General features: G+C 53.4%; 1 protein-coding gene across 3 annotated transcripts; it reads right to left on the reverse strand.

The window, feature by feature from the left end:
- Positions 1–2200: 2200 nt before the first annotated feature.
- TMEM240 (transmembrane protein 240) lies at positions 2201–13613 on the reverse strand. Of its 3 annotated transcripts, none has more exons than XM_090122989.1 (4): positions 13453–13613; positions 12212–12318; positions 7512–7720; positions 2201–7075 (listed from the first exon to the last, which is right to left on the reverse strand). In XM_090122989.1, the coding sequence occupies exons 2-4, from the start codon at positions 12301–12303 to the stop codon at positions 6927–6929; spliced, it is 450 nt and encodes a 149-aa protein (XP_089979115.1). In that variant the 5' UTR covers positions 12304–12318; positions 13453–13613; the 3' UTR covers positions 2201–6926. The 3 variants fall into 3 exon arrangements, with proteins under 3 accessions (XP_089979115.1, XP_031469340.1, XP_089979113.1); XM_031613480.2 differs by lacking the exon at positions 13453–13613 and adding an exon at positions 12585–12790; XM_090122987.1 differs by lacking the exon at positions 13453–13613 and having other exon boundaries at positions 12212–12500.
- Between the last annotated feature and the right edge of the window lie 2409 nt (positions 13614–16022).

The raw sequence follows: 16022 nt of genomic DNA on the forward strand, positions 1-16022 counted from the left end.
CCACCAACCTCCTCATTTAATGCTAGACCAGGCTGCCCAGGGCCCCATCCAACCTGGCCTTGAACACCTCCAGGGATGGACGGGGCATCCACAGCCTCTCTGGGCAGCTGTTCCAGCACCTCACCACTCTCATAGTAAAGAACTTCCCCCTGTCTTCCAACCTAAATCTCCCCTCCCTCAACTTCAAACCATTTCTCCTCGTCCTGCTGTTATCAACCCTTTCAAAGAGTTGATTCCCCTCCTGTTTGTAGGCTCCCTTTTGGTATTGAAATGCTGCAATGAGCAGAGGTATTTCTGACGTTTTTCCCCACCTCCTGCCCAGGGTGTGCCTCCTCCCTGCTTGCATCTCTGCACAGCATCACTGCTCTCCTGTTGTCATGCATGGAGAGCTCTGGCACACGGGTGGCAGTGATGGGACTCTTTAGCTCCTGGCTGCTGCCATGGAGCTGCTCTCACTCTGCGTGTCTCTCACTTCATTTCTGCAATAGCAGAGAGATGTTCTGTCATCAAATCGTGTGTGCAGGTCGGAAAACCCTGTATTTTTTTTTTTTTCCCTGAGTTTGAACTGGATTTGAACTCTGTGCTTTGCTCCGAGTCCCCTCCTGTAACTACACAGAGCGAGCACATTTGTCTGACCCAAATCTGTGCCCTTGAGTACCTTGCTGAGCTTCTCTCCTCCGACAGGAACTGACAGCAGCCTCAGCTGTGCCTGATTTGCTGGTGCAGGAGATGCATCCTGACTCAAGCCTGGGAGCACAGAGGGCAGCGGGGGCTGCTGGGGGCTGCAGCTGGCAGCATGGTGGGACAGCAGGGATGAGCTGTGCCCCTGGCTTCTCTCAGCGTGGTTCTCTTCTGCTTTCCTCTGGGTGCCAAGAGAGAGAAAGAATGGGAGGATTTGAGGAGCTGCTGCTGCTTTGTAGGGCTGGGTGTCTTGCAGCACCACTGCGTGCCCAGGTAACCGTGTCTTGTCCTTATGCTGATTGCACTTCTGCTGCTACAAACAGCCAGGAAGGGAGAGCCCTGCCCTAAAGCCAGGCAGCGCAGTTGCTGTCTCAGCTCCTTTATGAATTCCTCCTTCAGATTACACCAGGTTCCTGCAGGGATGCACAGGCACTGATGCTCCTGCTGCTGCTGATGCACGCTTTGTGCTGTGCAGGTGTGGGTTGCCCAAAGGCTTCTCTTGCATGAGTGGAGCAGAAGAGCATCCCATGCTTTGGGAGCAATGAGGAGCTTGAAATGTTGCATGGTGTAAGGTGAGGAACGGACAACTTGTTTCCCTTGGGTTCAGTATTCTTAACCTGCTGTTTTTCTCTCTTCTCACTGCACTGGAGCAGTGCCATGGCTCTCCATTCCTCCAGCCTGAGGGCTTTCATTTTTCCCAGGCAGTGTTTTGGGAGCTGGTGAGGTCGGTTCCAGCCAATCCAAATGGAAATCCCATTGTTTGGACCCTGTCCCCTCATGCTATGCTCAGTGGCATGGCTGCAGGGAAACTTGGGCACTTTGCACACAGCCTTGGCCAACTTGGCACAGCTGTAGCTGTAGGTTTGGATATACTGCTTTCCTCGGGGTTGACACCATGAACTTCTCCATCCCATCTCTCCCATTAGGGTTGGGTTTTGCCATTGGCTCACGGGATGAGCATTGTCCCCATGGAGGTGGCATCCATGAGGGGATGAGGATGAGATGGCAACCCCAGGCTGAAGTTATCTCCCATCCCTGGCACAGAGTGAATTATGAGCTAATAGCACTTTATTAAAACAGTGTTTTGTATTGGAGAGCAAATCCAAGAGCAGATGGATGAGCAAGTGATCCATCACTCCCCATCGCACCGCCGCCAGCTGAACCGCCTCCCCTGCGCTCTGTGTTACAGCTGGGAGGCAGATTTACAGCCTGGTCATCTATCTGTCCTCAGTGCCATCCTGCTCAGTGTTTACTTTGTCACCGAATTGCTGTGCTCAGCATCTCCCCACCCAGCCCTGATGCAGAGGCTGGGAATGGCGTGGTCCTCTTTCTCTCATTCCCAGCTCAGGGCTGAGCACAGCTGCCTCCCCCACCCCAATCCAGCCCTGCTCTGATCCCAGCAGCATCACTCAGTGCAAAGAGTATAGGGAGGGTTAAAGGGGGAGGGGGGGGGTGAGAAAAACCACTCGGATGCAAAACATGCAAAAAGAATATTTTACTGACAAACAGCAAAGGGTGGGCTTAGTTTCAGGAGCAGAACTGGTTACCTACTGTACAAACATATCGCTGGAAGGGAAGGAATGGCTGAATTAGGCTCGCTCGTTGACCCAAATAAAATCACAGTGTGCTTTTCCTGCTGCCTCCCCCACCACGTGCTCTGGGATGTCCCTCAGCTCGGGCACAGCAGCCCTAATGCCATCTGCACGGGCAGGTGTGTTTAATAGAAAATTGGCCATTATTGCTTTTCAACCACAGTAAGGACTGCTCTGGGCTTGGAGCAGAGGGTAATCTCTCCCTCCTTTGTTATCAAGTTGTATCTCTCCTGTCTGAATCATGCAGAACGGGTTTGAATGCAGGAAAAAAAAAAAAGAAAAAAAAAAAGAAGGATTAACAATCAGGGAAAGCAGCACCCTGGGGTCTGCCCTTGTGTTCCTCACTGCAGGGCAATCCCAGGAGGTTCCTCCTGTGCTGCACTGCCCTGCTCCCCTGTGCACTGCCCTCTCACTGGAAGACACATCTGCTCCACCAGCGTAATCGGGGTGAATGCATTCTGGTCCAAAGGTCTTTCTACTTCTGCTGAATGCGTGAGTAATGGAAGCACTTCTGGTCTTTCACCTCTAGAGATGCTCTGGGAGCTTCTGTTGGCTGTTTCTACCCTTGAAGCTCTCCCAGCATAGAAGTGGGGGTCGGGAAGGGGTGGCATTGGAGTGGGGCTGCCCAAGGGCTCTCCTGCCTGTGCCCTCCAAGATGGTACCCAAGGTAAGTGAGGGCTCCTGCTGTTTGCTCGTGCCTCCTGCAAACTAATATACTGGCTCGTGGGCTGAAGGGAAGCTTCAGCTCCCTATCACCCTCTGCACAACTCTGTGTTTTGCAGAATCTCTACATGGTTGAGGCTTAGGGGGGACCTCTGGGCCCAGCCCCTGCTCAAGCAACGTTGCCTGGAGCAGGATGACTTCATCCTTCTCTCTCCAAAGAGAAGACTCCACAACCTCTGGGCAACCTGTGCCAGCACTCCAGCACCCACACCATGCACAAAGTGCTTCCTGATGCTCCACTGCCTGTGTCCCATCCCTGGGCACTGCTGGGAAGAGCCTGGCTCTGTCCCCTTTGCTCCCTCCCTTCAGGTACTCATACAGATGGGTGAAATCCCCCTAAGAGCCTTCCCTTCCCCTGGGAGATGCTCTGCTCCCTTCACCATCTCAGTGGCTCTTTAGAATCCTTTGGGACTGGGAATTCTCTTCTCCCAGCTGCGTGCAACTGGAAAATGAGGTAGAGAACAGCAGTGAGAGCCACCAAGACCACCCTGCCATGGTGTGAAGCTTGGGATGTGGGTCTGGGTTCCCTTCTGGGATTCCTACAGCACGTGGCCACAGTGATTCCAGATAGGAAGCAACTGGACAAGATGGCCTTCATCAGCACATGGCTCTCCTACAAAGAAGGGACGCGGTAGGAACAGAGGAGGGCTGGCACAGAGCGGGTTCGATGTGATGCTCTGAGGGAGGACGTTTCCAGCACCAATCCCAGCTCTGGAAGATCAGCACGCACAGTTTGCAGAGCTGTCTCCTCTCTAAAAATAACCCCTCCTGAGGCAGCACAACGTTCCTCCACCACCAAATGCTGCAGGAACCTCCCTCAGAGCATCTGGTGGCCGAGCACTGGGACACGGAGCACAATCCCACTCCTTGTCCAGCTCTGCACCCCGCAGCATCTATTCTGCAGTGCCCTGACCCTGCAATCATTGCTCCCCAATGCTGTTCTCTACCCACCCAGACCCTTCTCACGTGGGGCTGTCGCTGGGTTGTTGTTTTTGCGGTCTGGTTTGGTTTTGTTGGTTTTTTTTGGAGATTTTTTTGTTTGGAAGGGGGAGGAGGAAGGGGGGAAGACTGGATCAGAGAACAACAAACAAGTCAACAGTAGTACATCTCAGACAATGAACGAGGAGAAAACACCCCCACACCCAGACAGAAGCAAAACGAACACATGCACGGGGAAAGAAGACAGAGCAACAGCAGACTTCACACAGCCAAACAGCAGCAGCCTCAGAGGGACAGAGAGAAACGAGCAACTGCAGTGCTGGGAATGCTCACCCCAAGCATGGAGCAATGGGCTCATCCCATAGGGTCACATCTACAGGACATCTCTGGGTTCAAAGGAGCCAGCTGAGCCCAGGAACACGGAGCTGCGTGTCTCTCACACTGAGGTTGGAAAAGAACCCCTAAGATCACCCAGACCAACTTGATTGAGCTTGGCATTGCCCTTGCACATACCATGTCTCTTGGATGGCCTTGCTGCATAGCAAAGAGTTTTGCCCCTTGTTTGTTAAGGATAAGAACCAGTAAGGATAAGAACCCTGCTGGCTCTGTGTGTCCTGCTCTGTGAAGAGGGGCTGCTTCCCATGGCTTCAAGAGCAGAGAATTGTTCCGAGTGGATTTAATTGCTCTCAGAGTATTTTCTTTTTTGTTTTATGTTTTGACTGAGTGTAAACAAAAGTGAAGCTCACGTGGTGATTGCTGCAGCCACAGCAGATTAGAAAACCTTCTGTTCTTAAACCATGGGGATGTGCACCATGCAGGATTGGTTTTTTTGTCTTCCAGAGCCTAACAGACCCCTGAAATCCCAGTGTGGATCAGACAATCCACGTGAGCTGCCACCTCACCTCTCCAGCTGCAAGGTTCACAATTAATATTTCAACCACAGCCAAATTTCAGAGAAGGGCAAAGCCAGTATGTTCAATTCTGAGTTGAGATCGCTGCTTTAAACCCCTTTTGTGAGAGGCACCAAGCAGAACGTTTATTGAAAGGTGGTCTGTTTCTTTCTTTATTTTCCCCCTTAACTTGTTCCAAAGGCTCAATATTTGTCCTCATCCCAGTGGAACTTTCTCCCCTGCAAAACGTCACCCCATCTTCAACTCAGAGCTGAATGGTCCCCACCTGTTCTATGCTACAGCTCAATCGATGTGCCAGAAATTGCACAAGGGCAAGCAGAGCTTGGCCAGCTGCCCCTTGGCTCTGAGCCCATGGAGGTGGGCATCTTCTGTCCCTGAAGGCTGTGCCCTTATGGGCAAGCACAAAAAGGAGGCTGCAAAACCTCGTGTCTTGGAAAGGAAACGTCGCTCCCTGGATGCTAACAGGAGGCTGTGGGCATCGCAGGAGTCCTAACGACAGACAGTCAAGCAGACAGACACAAGTACAGACTGGGCAACTATTGAGGACCTGACAGAAACTGGGACTCCAAGACAAGAGGCAGTATGGGACAGCAAAGGTAGGAAGTGGGGAGAGCAGCTGTGGTTGGCCCTTGGCTGGCTTTGGGGCTCATAAATAACAGAACTGGTCCTGGGCATAGGAAGCAACCAAAAGGCGAGGTGGAGAAGCCAGGGTTGGGAGGAGAAAAGCTGGGGGTCATGGTGCCCTTTTCCCTTCTCTGACATTGCAACCAAACAATAGGAGGCCATTGACAGAGTCAAGGAACCCACAGGAAAAAAAAAAAAAAAAACAACAGTCCTGCTACCGCTCAGCATCCTTTAGTTCTGGACATTTTCCCATATAAACACAAGCCTGCTCACCACGAAAGGAGGAACGAAGGAGCAATGGCAGCTGCAGGGCCACCACCTTTGGTCCTCAGCTCCTCCCCTGGCTCACAACACAGCTCCCAGCCCAGCACATCCCTGCCCACGAGCATCGCTCCCAGCTGCTCTGCGGGACACGAAGCTCTCTGGGTATGGAGTGGGGTTCAGACACATCATAGCAACACTGAAACCCACACCTAAGCTGTGCCCAGCAGACACCAAACCAAAAAACCCCACAGGAGCATCCATTGCTTTGACTTCAGCCCTTCCTGTCGCATCTGCTTTGGGAGGTGAGTTTGGCTTCAGGCTGAGCCCAGCTTGCTGCAGTGCTCCATATAGCACATGGGTCAGGGCACAAGCCAGGTGTAACACCTCTCAGCCCCATCCACTTCTCCACCCTCTCTAACAGCAGCAAGGAGTAACAGCACCAGCCCCATCGCATGGGCTGATCCCTCACAGAGCTGCTGCCCTGCTAGGAAGATTTCTCAGCTTGCTTAAGGCAGGTTTCAGTGTGCAGCAACACGAAGAACGAATCCATCACGCCTTCCTTCCCCCACAGCAATGCCCAAAAACCAAAGCAAAGGGATGCTGCCCTCCCATCTAGCTGGCAGCAGCCCCTCTCCAAACCTGCTACCATTCTAGCAACAGAAGTAACAAAGAAGAGCAAAACCGAACCAAAGGACCAAAGAAACGGGGGACTTCTAGCACTCGAATGAGAAACTGCATCTTCTTCATGTTCTCCCACCTCCATACCCTCAGCCAACATTCCCTGCAGGGCAGCTGGATGTGCAGGACAGCTGTGAATGCCAAGAAAAGGGGGGGAGGGGGTTGAAAGTATAATGCAAATCTCTTTTCTCGTTTTGTTGTTGTTTTTTTTTTTTTTCTTGTTGTTTTTGTCTGTTTTTGGTGTTTGTTTGTTTGGTTTTTTTTTTTTTTTTTTTACATATGTACACAAGTCTGACAATAAAACGTGGAACACAGTGCAATGTCTTGGCTGCGTAGCATCCAGGACTGGCTTAGTTGTGCATCGTGGTGTGCCACGGGGGACACACGGGATGGAGAAGTAAAATGATGTCCTCGCTGGCTTCCAGAGAGGTGTAAAAGTAGGAGCTGTTCCCCTGGAAGAAGAGCAAAGTCCTCTTTAAAACCTCACTGCAGTCTCTGGAGGTGAAGGCGTTCCTCAGAGGTGCCGTGGGCTGGGATGCCCGTTATGGTACAGCTTCTGTTTGATGTGCACCATGTTCCCAGTCGCCTCCTCGTACTGCCTGTGGTGACGTTTTCTGAACTCCTTTAAGTTACAAAACTTTGGAATCCAAGACCAGGAATTGTCTGGAAGGCAGAAAGGAGAAGGGAGATATTACAGAGATGCTGAGACCTGCGCTCTCCTGTTTCACTTGGAAGGACCCCGCTCCAGAGGGGACACTGGGAGCTCAGCCAGGTGGCTCCTGGACGTCCCCAAGGATGGAGGCTGCACAGCTTCCCCAGGCAGCCAGTATTACAACACCCTCACCTAAAGAAGCAGCTCCATTCCTGGAGTGCAGCACAGAAAGCCAGCGTGCCAAGGCCAAGCAATCTCTACCTGAGCTGCAAACCAGGGGTGCTGTGAAACCCAAATTTCAGGCCAACTTTCATCAGTACTCTGCCCACGTGTGCAGACACACAGCCAGCACCCAGAGCAGAGCCCTCAGCTCCATGCACAGACGTGGCCACGGCCAACATGGAGCCACCAGAACCCACCCAAGGATGTGCTGAGGGCTGCACTTACCGTACCGCCGGCTGGTTCTCCAGGCTCGCACAGCGTAGTGGAGAACCCCATCCATCCACACCAGAAACCAGCTGATACAAAAACCCAGCAACAGTCCCAGCATCAGATCGATCTCTTGCTTGGTTACATTGTCAGTCACAAAGTAGTTCTCTGAGGAATCCACCACGGACTGATCCCCGTCATACGGAATGACGTAATGGACGTGGTGCCTGTTGTGGGGAACAGAAATGGGGAGAAGCATCAGTGGAGTCTTCAGGGTGTGTTTTCCACCAGCATCTGCTTCCATGGCCAGGGGCTCTGAAGCCCTGCTGACATCGCTGGGCTCAAAAACAGAAAGGCAAAGAGCAAAGCACAGCACCCTGCAGCCCAGAGGTCATGTTGCATTGCTGACACAGGCTGCCCGTGCCTGAACTCATCATCTGTAATGCCATAAACAACACTGGGGGCTGCAGAGGTCGCTCCCTGAGTCCAGAGGTCAGCCATGCCTCTGAGATTGCATATTTGGGTTGCATATGCAGGTTGATGGAGAATCACGCCTGAGAAATGTGCAAATAGTGTCACAAATGAAGTTCTGCTCGCAGGATCCTAGTGAAAACAGCCTTTGTCTTCACGAGGGCCAAACAGAAACCCACGTGGGCTCAGTGAGTCCCAAAAAGGGCCAAGCTTTGGAGAGCTGTAGGCATTTTTCTGCTTTGGTTTGGCTTAGCAGGACAGAGTAAAGCCTCTGGGATGGGGTGGGGAAGAGGAGCAGCCCCCCAAAAGCCTTCTGGTGGCAGCTGAAGCCCTTGGGGACATGGCAGGAGCAATTTAGAGGCATCAGCACATCAGTATGGAGAGTTATTAATAGAGTGCAGAGGTCCTGGGTCCCCACCGCAGCCCGAGGGAGCTGGAAATTGGAACGTGGCCTGGATGGCTCTGGGAGCCACATCCAGGGAGGGAAGGCATCACCTCTGAGCCTCCATACCAGAGGCCAAGCCTTGTGCCCAGAAACACAGCCACTGTGTTTCTGTGCAGCCTTTGGTGGTACCAAGCAGCAAAGAACTTGTGAAATCCTGTCGGTGAGCACCAACAGCTGCACCCCTGAAGCAAGGCAGGGACTGCATTCACTGCTTTGTCCCCAGCAAGGCAGCACCAGCTCAGGTGAGACAGTGGCACACGGGCTCAAGCACTCCCACCCCTTCCCAGCCCTTGTGATGGGGGCAGATCTTCCCCAGCCCTGAGCAAGCCATGCATGAAGCCCTGAGTGCAGCTGTGATGGAACAGAGCTGTGGCCAGCATGCCTGGGATGCTCCCTATGGAGCTGCCCAAAGCGCTAATGTCCCTTCCAGTGACCTTGTGAGCCTGCTGGCTGCTGCAGCCCAAGCACAGCACCGGAGCCCTTCAAAAAGCACTGCTGTTTAGGATTTGGGAGAACAAAGCTCATCCTGTGCTGCTGGACAGCCCCGGGATGGGCACTGAGGTGCATCAATCCTAAGGGTTGCAGGAGGCACAGAGCCTCTGTTCTGCATCTCTGCCTGACCTTGCAGCCTCTCCCCAAACATGCCAAGCAGCTCAGCTCCTGGCAGAGCCATGGCCAGCAAAGCTGGGCTGCAGCAACAGGGATGGTTCCATTGCAATGGTGAAAATGTCTTCCTGGGACCTTCCATGCTATAGCAGCTGCTGGGAGCCCAGGGAAGGCCTGGTGGTCTCACAAACAGTGAGCATCCTCAGCCTCCTAGTGTGTTCACAGAGGGTATGGAGACATGGAGGATTAAGGATTTGTTCAGAGTGTTAAAAAAGGAAGAAACAGAGCAAAAATGATGGGTTTTGGTGCTTGGCTTTTGCCACAGCATCTTTGCTTGGGAGGGACAAACTCACCCAAGGTCACCCAGAAGGTCGGTGCCAAGGAGAAGACCACAACCAGAGCTTCTGAGCTCCTCACCCTGTCCCAGGCAGGGAACTCCTGAGCCCCTGGGCTGTTTTGATGGGTCTGTGCTCCATGCAGGTGTCATCTGCTCTCCCCCAGCTCACCCAGCCGCCACGGACGCCCTTTGGTGATTTTCCTTTGCATGACATCACCCAGCTCCTGATCTGCTGCCAGCCTGCTGCTTCCAGAGAGGACCCTTTCCTGGCTGGGACAGAGGCACCCGGAGTGGGGCAGTGCTTTGTTTTGCAGCCCTGCACAGCCCTGAGGCTCCTGCAGCAGGGACAGCCCAAGGAGGGGGACCAGAGGGGCTGTGAACAGCCTGATAACTTCCCACATTGGAGCTGAAAGGTGCCAGGGATCCAATCCAGCAGCAACATTCCAGGACTGCCATCAGCAGGAGCTCTCAGATGTAGCTCTCAGCTCTCCAGCAAGAAGGCAGATGCTGAGAGAGGAGCAGCCTCCATCTCCAGGTGCCAGGGCCAGCCCTGCTGCTCCGCTGATGCTGTCCCTCCATCCACCATCATCACACCAGCTTCCTTCCCACCCAGCTGGCAGGATTCTGCCCTCTGCTCCCCCACCAAACAGCCATCAGTGCAATCCAGATACGGCCACCTGTCCCAGAAGAGAAAGGCCATGAAGCAGCTGTGGCAGTCGCTGAATGCTTGGCACCACGCAACCTCTCTCTGACCTCCTGTGGCCACAGCTCCCCTCTGACATAACAAACCTAAAAAGCACCCAGCATGACTACATTACCCTCATCCCAGTGCGTTGCTACCTTGCTTCTGCCATCAAGTGCCAAGAGCTTCAGTCTGAAGCAGCCCTGCATAGCCAGGGTTTAGCAGCCCCTAGCAATGGGCTGCTTTGTTTCCCCAGAATTCTCAACACTAGCAACTCTCCTTACAGCCAGTGCTCAGAAACATGGAAACCAGAGCAGAGTCGTCAGCTGCAGGAGACAAGAGCTCCATGGGGCAAGTGTTGGCAGAAGGTGTTTTAGGAGACAGCAGGCAGAGCATGCTCCTTTCACCTGTCCTGGGACCTCCGTGCAAGGCATGGGGCATCACAGAGATGCACAGGGGATGGCACATCCCTGCCCCACCAGCCATGCAACCATGAGACACCAGGACAGGGCAGCCAGGAGCTGAAGCCTGGGCTCTTCCCTCAGGTCTTGCATGCTGAACTGCAGACAGTTCCTCTCTCCAAGGGCTCCCTTTTGTTACCAGCACAGTCAGAGCCCTTTGCCAGGACCCGGTGCCACTTTTCATAGCTCCAGGATATGCCCCCGCCAGGGCCACGGCTGTGTGCACAGGTCTGAGCCCAGAAAGCAGCTGCAAAGAGGATGAGTCACGTTTCATCATCCACCCCTTGAACCAGAGGGAGCACAGGGCACAAAACCCCTCACTCAGGAGTGAAGGCAGCTTTGTGTTTTGTTGGCAAGATCCATCTCCTGCACGTACCTAAGGCAACCAGTGAACTTCCACCTTTCACACCCTGTCATTTTGACAGTTTGCAAGCTGTGTTGTACACTTTCTAAGAAATGACCTGACTCCATCTGGGGACAGAGCCATGGCCCATTCATCTGCAGCCCTGCCCCCTCCTTGGGCTTGGGCAGAAGGAACGCAATCTCTGACACCAGCAGGACCTGGCAGCGTTAAAGTACATTACCAACAGCTGATTTTCACCACCACTGAATACAAGCACGGCAAGCAAAAAGAAAAACAGGTCGAAGAGGCAGAGGACAGTTCTTAAACGAGCAAAAAACATCAAGAAGTCTCCAAAAAATTACCCAAAAGAAAGGCAATCCCTGACAAATAGAATCAAAGGCGCTGTAGATGTTGCTTCCCAACTGGCAGTAGTGTAGAAGTGCCCAAAGAGCCAGGGTGTGGGGTCTGCTCTCAGATCGCTCTGGCCTGGCTCTGCTTGGCCTTGGAGGTACATCCATGCTGTTCTACAGGAACCATAGGTCGAAGCAGGGTGGATTGGATGAGCAGTGGCTTTGGTTAAGGTTTGCACACCCCAGGGTGTGAAGGTTTGCTCAGCTCCCATCCAGGGCCACCAGAGGAAAGCAGTGGTTGGGAGGATGGAGGAAGTGGCCGGGGGTGGCAGTGGCCAGGGCTGCAGGACAGGGATCATGGAGAAAACCAAAATTCACCTCCACAGCCAAAGCTCAATTCCTCAGCATCACCCATGGAAAAAGGAGCTGCATTTGGGGGAACCGAGCGCTGCCCAACAGCCATGGCAGGAAACTGTGCAGCCCTAAACTTGCAAGCAGCAAAGACATCACCCAACGTCCCCCGACACCAGGCCTGCGCTCTGTGCAGCACCATGATGGCTCAGGAGAAAAGCCACTGAGAATTGGAAGCTGACTGACGATCACAGAGCCTCAAAGTGACACCGTCCTCAGCAGCAGCACTCCATCCTGGGTGCAGAGCTGCCCGGACCCCAACCCCTTTCATCCTCACCAGCATCCAGCCTACAAACCACAACCCCCCCCCCACTCCAGGGAAAGCACACAGCCCAATGACTGTGAAGGCAAAACACGGAGTGTTGGAATTCAATCCAAGTTCCTCTCCTCCCCAGGGCTGCCGGATGCCTGCACACACGCATGCACACAAAGGAAAATGGACTTCCAGGCCCACGGCAAACTCTTCTTGCAGAAAAACAAACCGACCCTTCCCCCTCCTCCCCCCCCCCGTGTTGATGCTGAGACATGGCCAGAATGCAGACAGGGCTTCCTCCAGCCAGGTGGGGTGGAAGGGGCCGGGTCAGGTGAGCCCGACGTCGCAGGTTAACTCACCTGCCACAGTTGCAGTGACAAACTCGGTCTTCCCCTCTCAGATGCGGTAGGATGTAATTGTGAAATCTGTCCAGCAACGCATTCATGTCCATCAAGCAAGCTATTGCCTGTAAGAGCCCATAACCAAGGCATCTGGTCAACTCTGGATGATGGAATAAAACATTGACTCCAGTTTGATTGCCAAAGACTGAAGCGGTCATATAGAAAAGAATCGCTGGTGTTCCCCGGGGCACACGCACCGTGCACACACACACACCGAGCACACAGGGACGCGCGGGGCCGGGGAAGAGAAAACGGGGGGGTTGGGGAGAGAGGGAGGGGGGGGGGGGGGGGAGGTGGAATGGAGGGGAGGGAAATAAGCAAAATCTCTTACCATAACGATAGAGGCGCCCAGGATCATGAAAATCATGGTGTTTGCATTCATGGACATCAACGGGGAATCGGTAGCGATCGGCTCCGGCCGCCCCCAGCCCGCGATCTGCGAGCGGCGGCCGCGCTATTGCGCAGCGCGGAGCCCGGAGCGCATCGCGCTGCGCTGCGGCGGGGGGCGGTGGGGCGGCGGGGCGCCCCCCGCGCTCACACCCGCACTGCCCCGTGCCGGGCGCCTCGGGCTGCCCGCTGGGGGAGGGTTATGTTGTTATTTTATAGATAGATATAATTATTATTATTATTTTTTTTTTTTTCCTAAGACGAAGGTGACAGGTAAGGATAAAAATTATATATATATATATATGTGTGTGTGTATATATATATATATATATATTAAAAATGGGATGAATACTCTAAAAAATGCGTTCCCCCCAAGGCTGTCGGCCGATGGAGGTGCGCCACGGCGGCTCCGGGAGCGGGCACACGGCACAGCCCCGCATGCAGCAACTGGAGAGAGAGCCAGCCGAGGCCGGGGGGAGGCTGGGGGAGGAGGAGGCAAGCCGCAAAAATCACCCAGTCCGGGGGAGCCTCATTGCATCCTCTCTCCCGACCCTCCCCAAAATCAACCTCTCCCGATCGGCGCAAAAAAAAAAAAAAAAAATCCACCCAAAAAACAACACGCCTCCCCCCCCCCCCGTCCTCCCCTTCCGTTGTTCCCCCCCCTCCCCCCCTCCCGCCCCGGGGCAATGCCCGCAGCCCCTCGGGCTCCGGCTCCGGCGGGGCGGGCTGTGGGGTGCTGCTCCCCGCCGGGCCGGCCGCCCCCTCCCCTGCTCCCTCCCCTCCTTCCCTCCCTCCCATCCGCGGCCCTTTACCTAAGGCGGGGACGCGCTGCTCCGGGAGCGGCTCATCTCGAGCGGCAGCGCTGCGGACCTGCCCTTGCCGGGCTTCCCCCCGCCTGGCAGCCGCACGGTTTTCCCGAGCGGAGCCCCGGCAGCGGCGCTTGGCCGCATTTCCAGTCCCGCACCATCCCCACCCCGCCCTTCCTCCCTCCCGGGTCTTCCTCGCTCCGATCCCAACCCGAACGCTGTCCCGAGGCTCTCCCTGCCGCCCCGCAGCCGCGGGGGTCCCGGCCCGGCCCCGCATCTCCGCATTCCCACCCCGCGACGGTGCGGGAGAGCAGAAATGCCACGAAGTTGCACGTCCTAGCATCTCCCGAGCGCACGATCCGAGGGAAGGTCGTGCTCTGGATTCTCCCCATGGTTTTACATCGTCGAGTTGTGGGCCGCGTTTGGGTTCTCCTGCAAAAAAAAAAAAAAAAAAAAAAAAAAAGGCTCGGTGAACAGGTAACAAGTTTTGTTTGGGTTGGTCGGTCGTGCCATTAAACCATGCGATAGGGATGGGCAGCTCACACAGCCCGGCAGCAGCCACAGCACATCACTCAAGGTTATCATCACCTTGTTGGCACTCGGGGCCACCGACACCGTTTGCTGCTTTGAGGGTTTGCATTCTTGCATCTTTTGTTTTCCTTCAGCTCCTCAGGCCACAATCAGCCTCCTTATGTAATGACTTGTGTTATATAAACTCCATTCTTCAAGGAACAGTCATTAACCTACTACTGGGTATTGGAAATACCAAAATACTGTCACACAATTAAAATCACTAAACGGTGTCCTCAAATTAGAGCACAGATTGCATTGCAGATGATTTTTTATTATTTTTTTTTTAATGAAACCACGCATGTGAAGCATTTTCTAAGCTGGGCTCTCCATGCACAGGCCCCATTACACCCAGCTTTGCTCCCACCCATGGTACAGAGGTTCCCAAGGCTCAGCAGCCAGCAGTGGGAGATGGGACTCCAGGCATTCCCATTCCTTTCAGTGCTCCCATGTTGGTCCCAGCACTTGTTTTCCCAGCACTTTCACCTAAGTACCCACGTGCAATAGAAATAAAAGTTGGAGCTGGATAGTCTGCCTTAGCAACACGTTGACTGGGCTGTAAATCATTGATCCTCAGCTTGGTGCATCCAGCAGCACTGAGGGCTGAGGAAAGGCTGTCCTGCACCACACGCAGCCCAACAGCATCACCTGGGTGAAAAAGAAAAGCAGAATCAACTCATAAAAATGGCTTGGGTTGGATGGGACCTTAAAGATCATCCAGTTCCAACCCAATGGGAAAGCAGAGCAGAGCTGAAAGCTCTCTTTCATAGTAGAAATCTCCTATCAGCCGAACCAAAGAAGTGCATTGTGCCCAGCAGGCACAACCCAAAGAGCTCTGTATAGAATGAGTTCAGCTGAAAATAGAAAACATTTCCAGACACAGAAACAAAGAGCGAAGGCTTCAGTCCTGATGCTGCACAGAGAACTCTGCTCCAGACTCTCAGCACCATGCTTGCTTGAAATACATCTTTAAAGGGATCAGCTGAAGCAGTTCAGTCCCTACAGAGCCCTTCTCCTCCTGGGGCTGTATGGATCCCCATGGCAACAAGCTGTGGCATCAGACAGCGGAGCAGAAAAGCAGAGGAGGCTGAATGAAATCCTTCAGAGAGCCTCCTGAAACAAACCAGGACAGGACAAACCCATAGAAACCCACCCTGCACACCATATGGGAGCTGCTGCTTGAACTCCCCGTCCCAAAGCATTCTGATCTCTTCATTCGTTCTCCACAGGATTTTTCCTCTTTTTTTTTCACAGCTAAGAAAAGCAGTGCAGGTGTTTGAGGGATACAAAACATTCCTGCACCCTGTGAATGATGCTCTGACCCATTTGGGCACTGGCCAGAACGCTGAGCAAGCCAGCAGGTTGTGGCTTTCGCATAGGGTGGTTAGGAATGGGCAGGAGGATCCCTTTGGGATCAACAGACTTTGAGATGAGCAACTTCAAAGAGTAGCATCACCCTAAAAATCAGAGCCAGCCCCCAGCATCAGCTTCAGGCAAAGAAAAAGCAGCATCTTTACGAAGCACCAAGCCATTCCCTTGAGCTGTCAGAGGGCAGTGAGAAGGCAGGCGTGAAGCCAGGAGCCCAAGCTCCATTTCATGGCACTTCACTTCTGGCACATTAAAGTTGCCTCCACTTCTCAAAGCACTAAAGAGCACGCAGACTTCACTTGCTCCAAATCCTTCATGGCTTCCTTTAACAAAACAGCTTTTAAGATCTCCTCTTGCCTTTAAGCAACAACGATTTACCATTCACATTGGGAACGTCTATAATTCGGTCTGATTTCACTTTTTAACTCGGTGCTTTTAATTCCTACCAGTTTGCACAAAGAGCTTTTGCTCTGCTCATACGTACACACTCAGCGTCTGGATTGCGGGCTGTGACAAACACGTTTATTATTGCTGTATGTGCAGAGAATATTTCCATTCAAAAGACATTTCAGTTAACAAAGCTTCAAACCATTTCTATTAACAGCGGAGTTTGCAGTTTCTCCCCTTCTTCCTTATAG

This window comes from Phasianus colchicus, chromosome 22 (genome assembly GCF_987193195.1).
Source record: "Phasianus colchicus chromosome 22, bPhaCol1.hap1.1, whole genome shotgun sequence".
Classification (NCBI taxonomy): Eukaryota; Metazoa; Chordata; class Aves; order Galliformes; family Phasianidae; genus Phasianus; species Phasianus colchicus.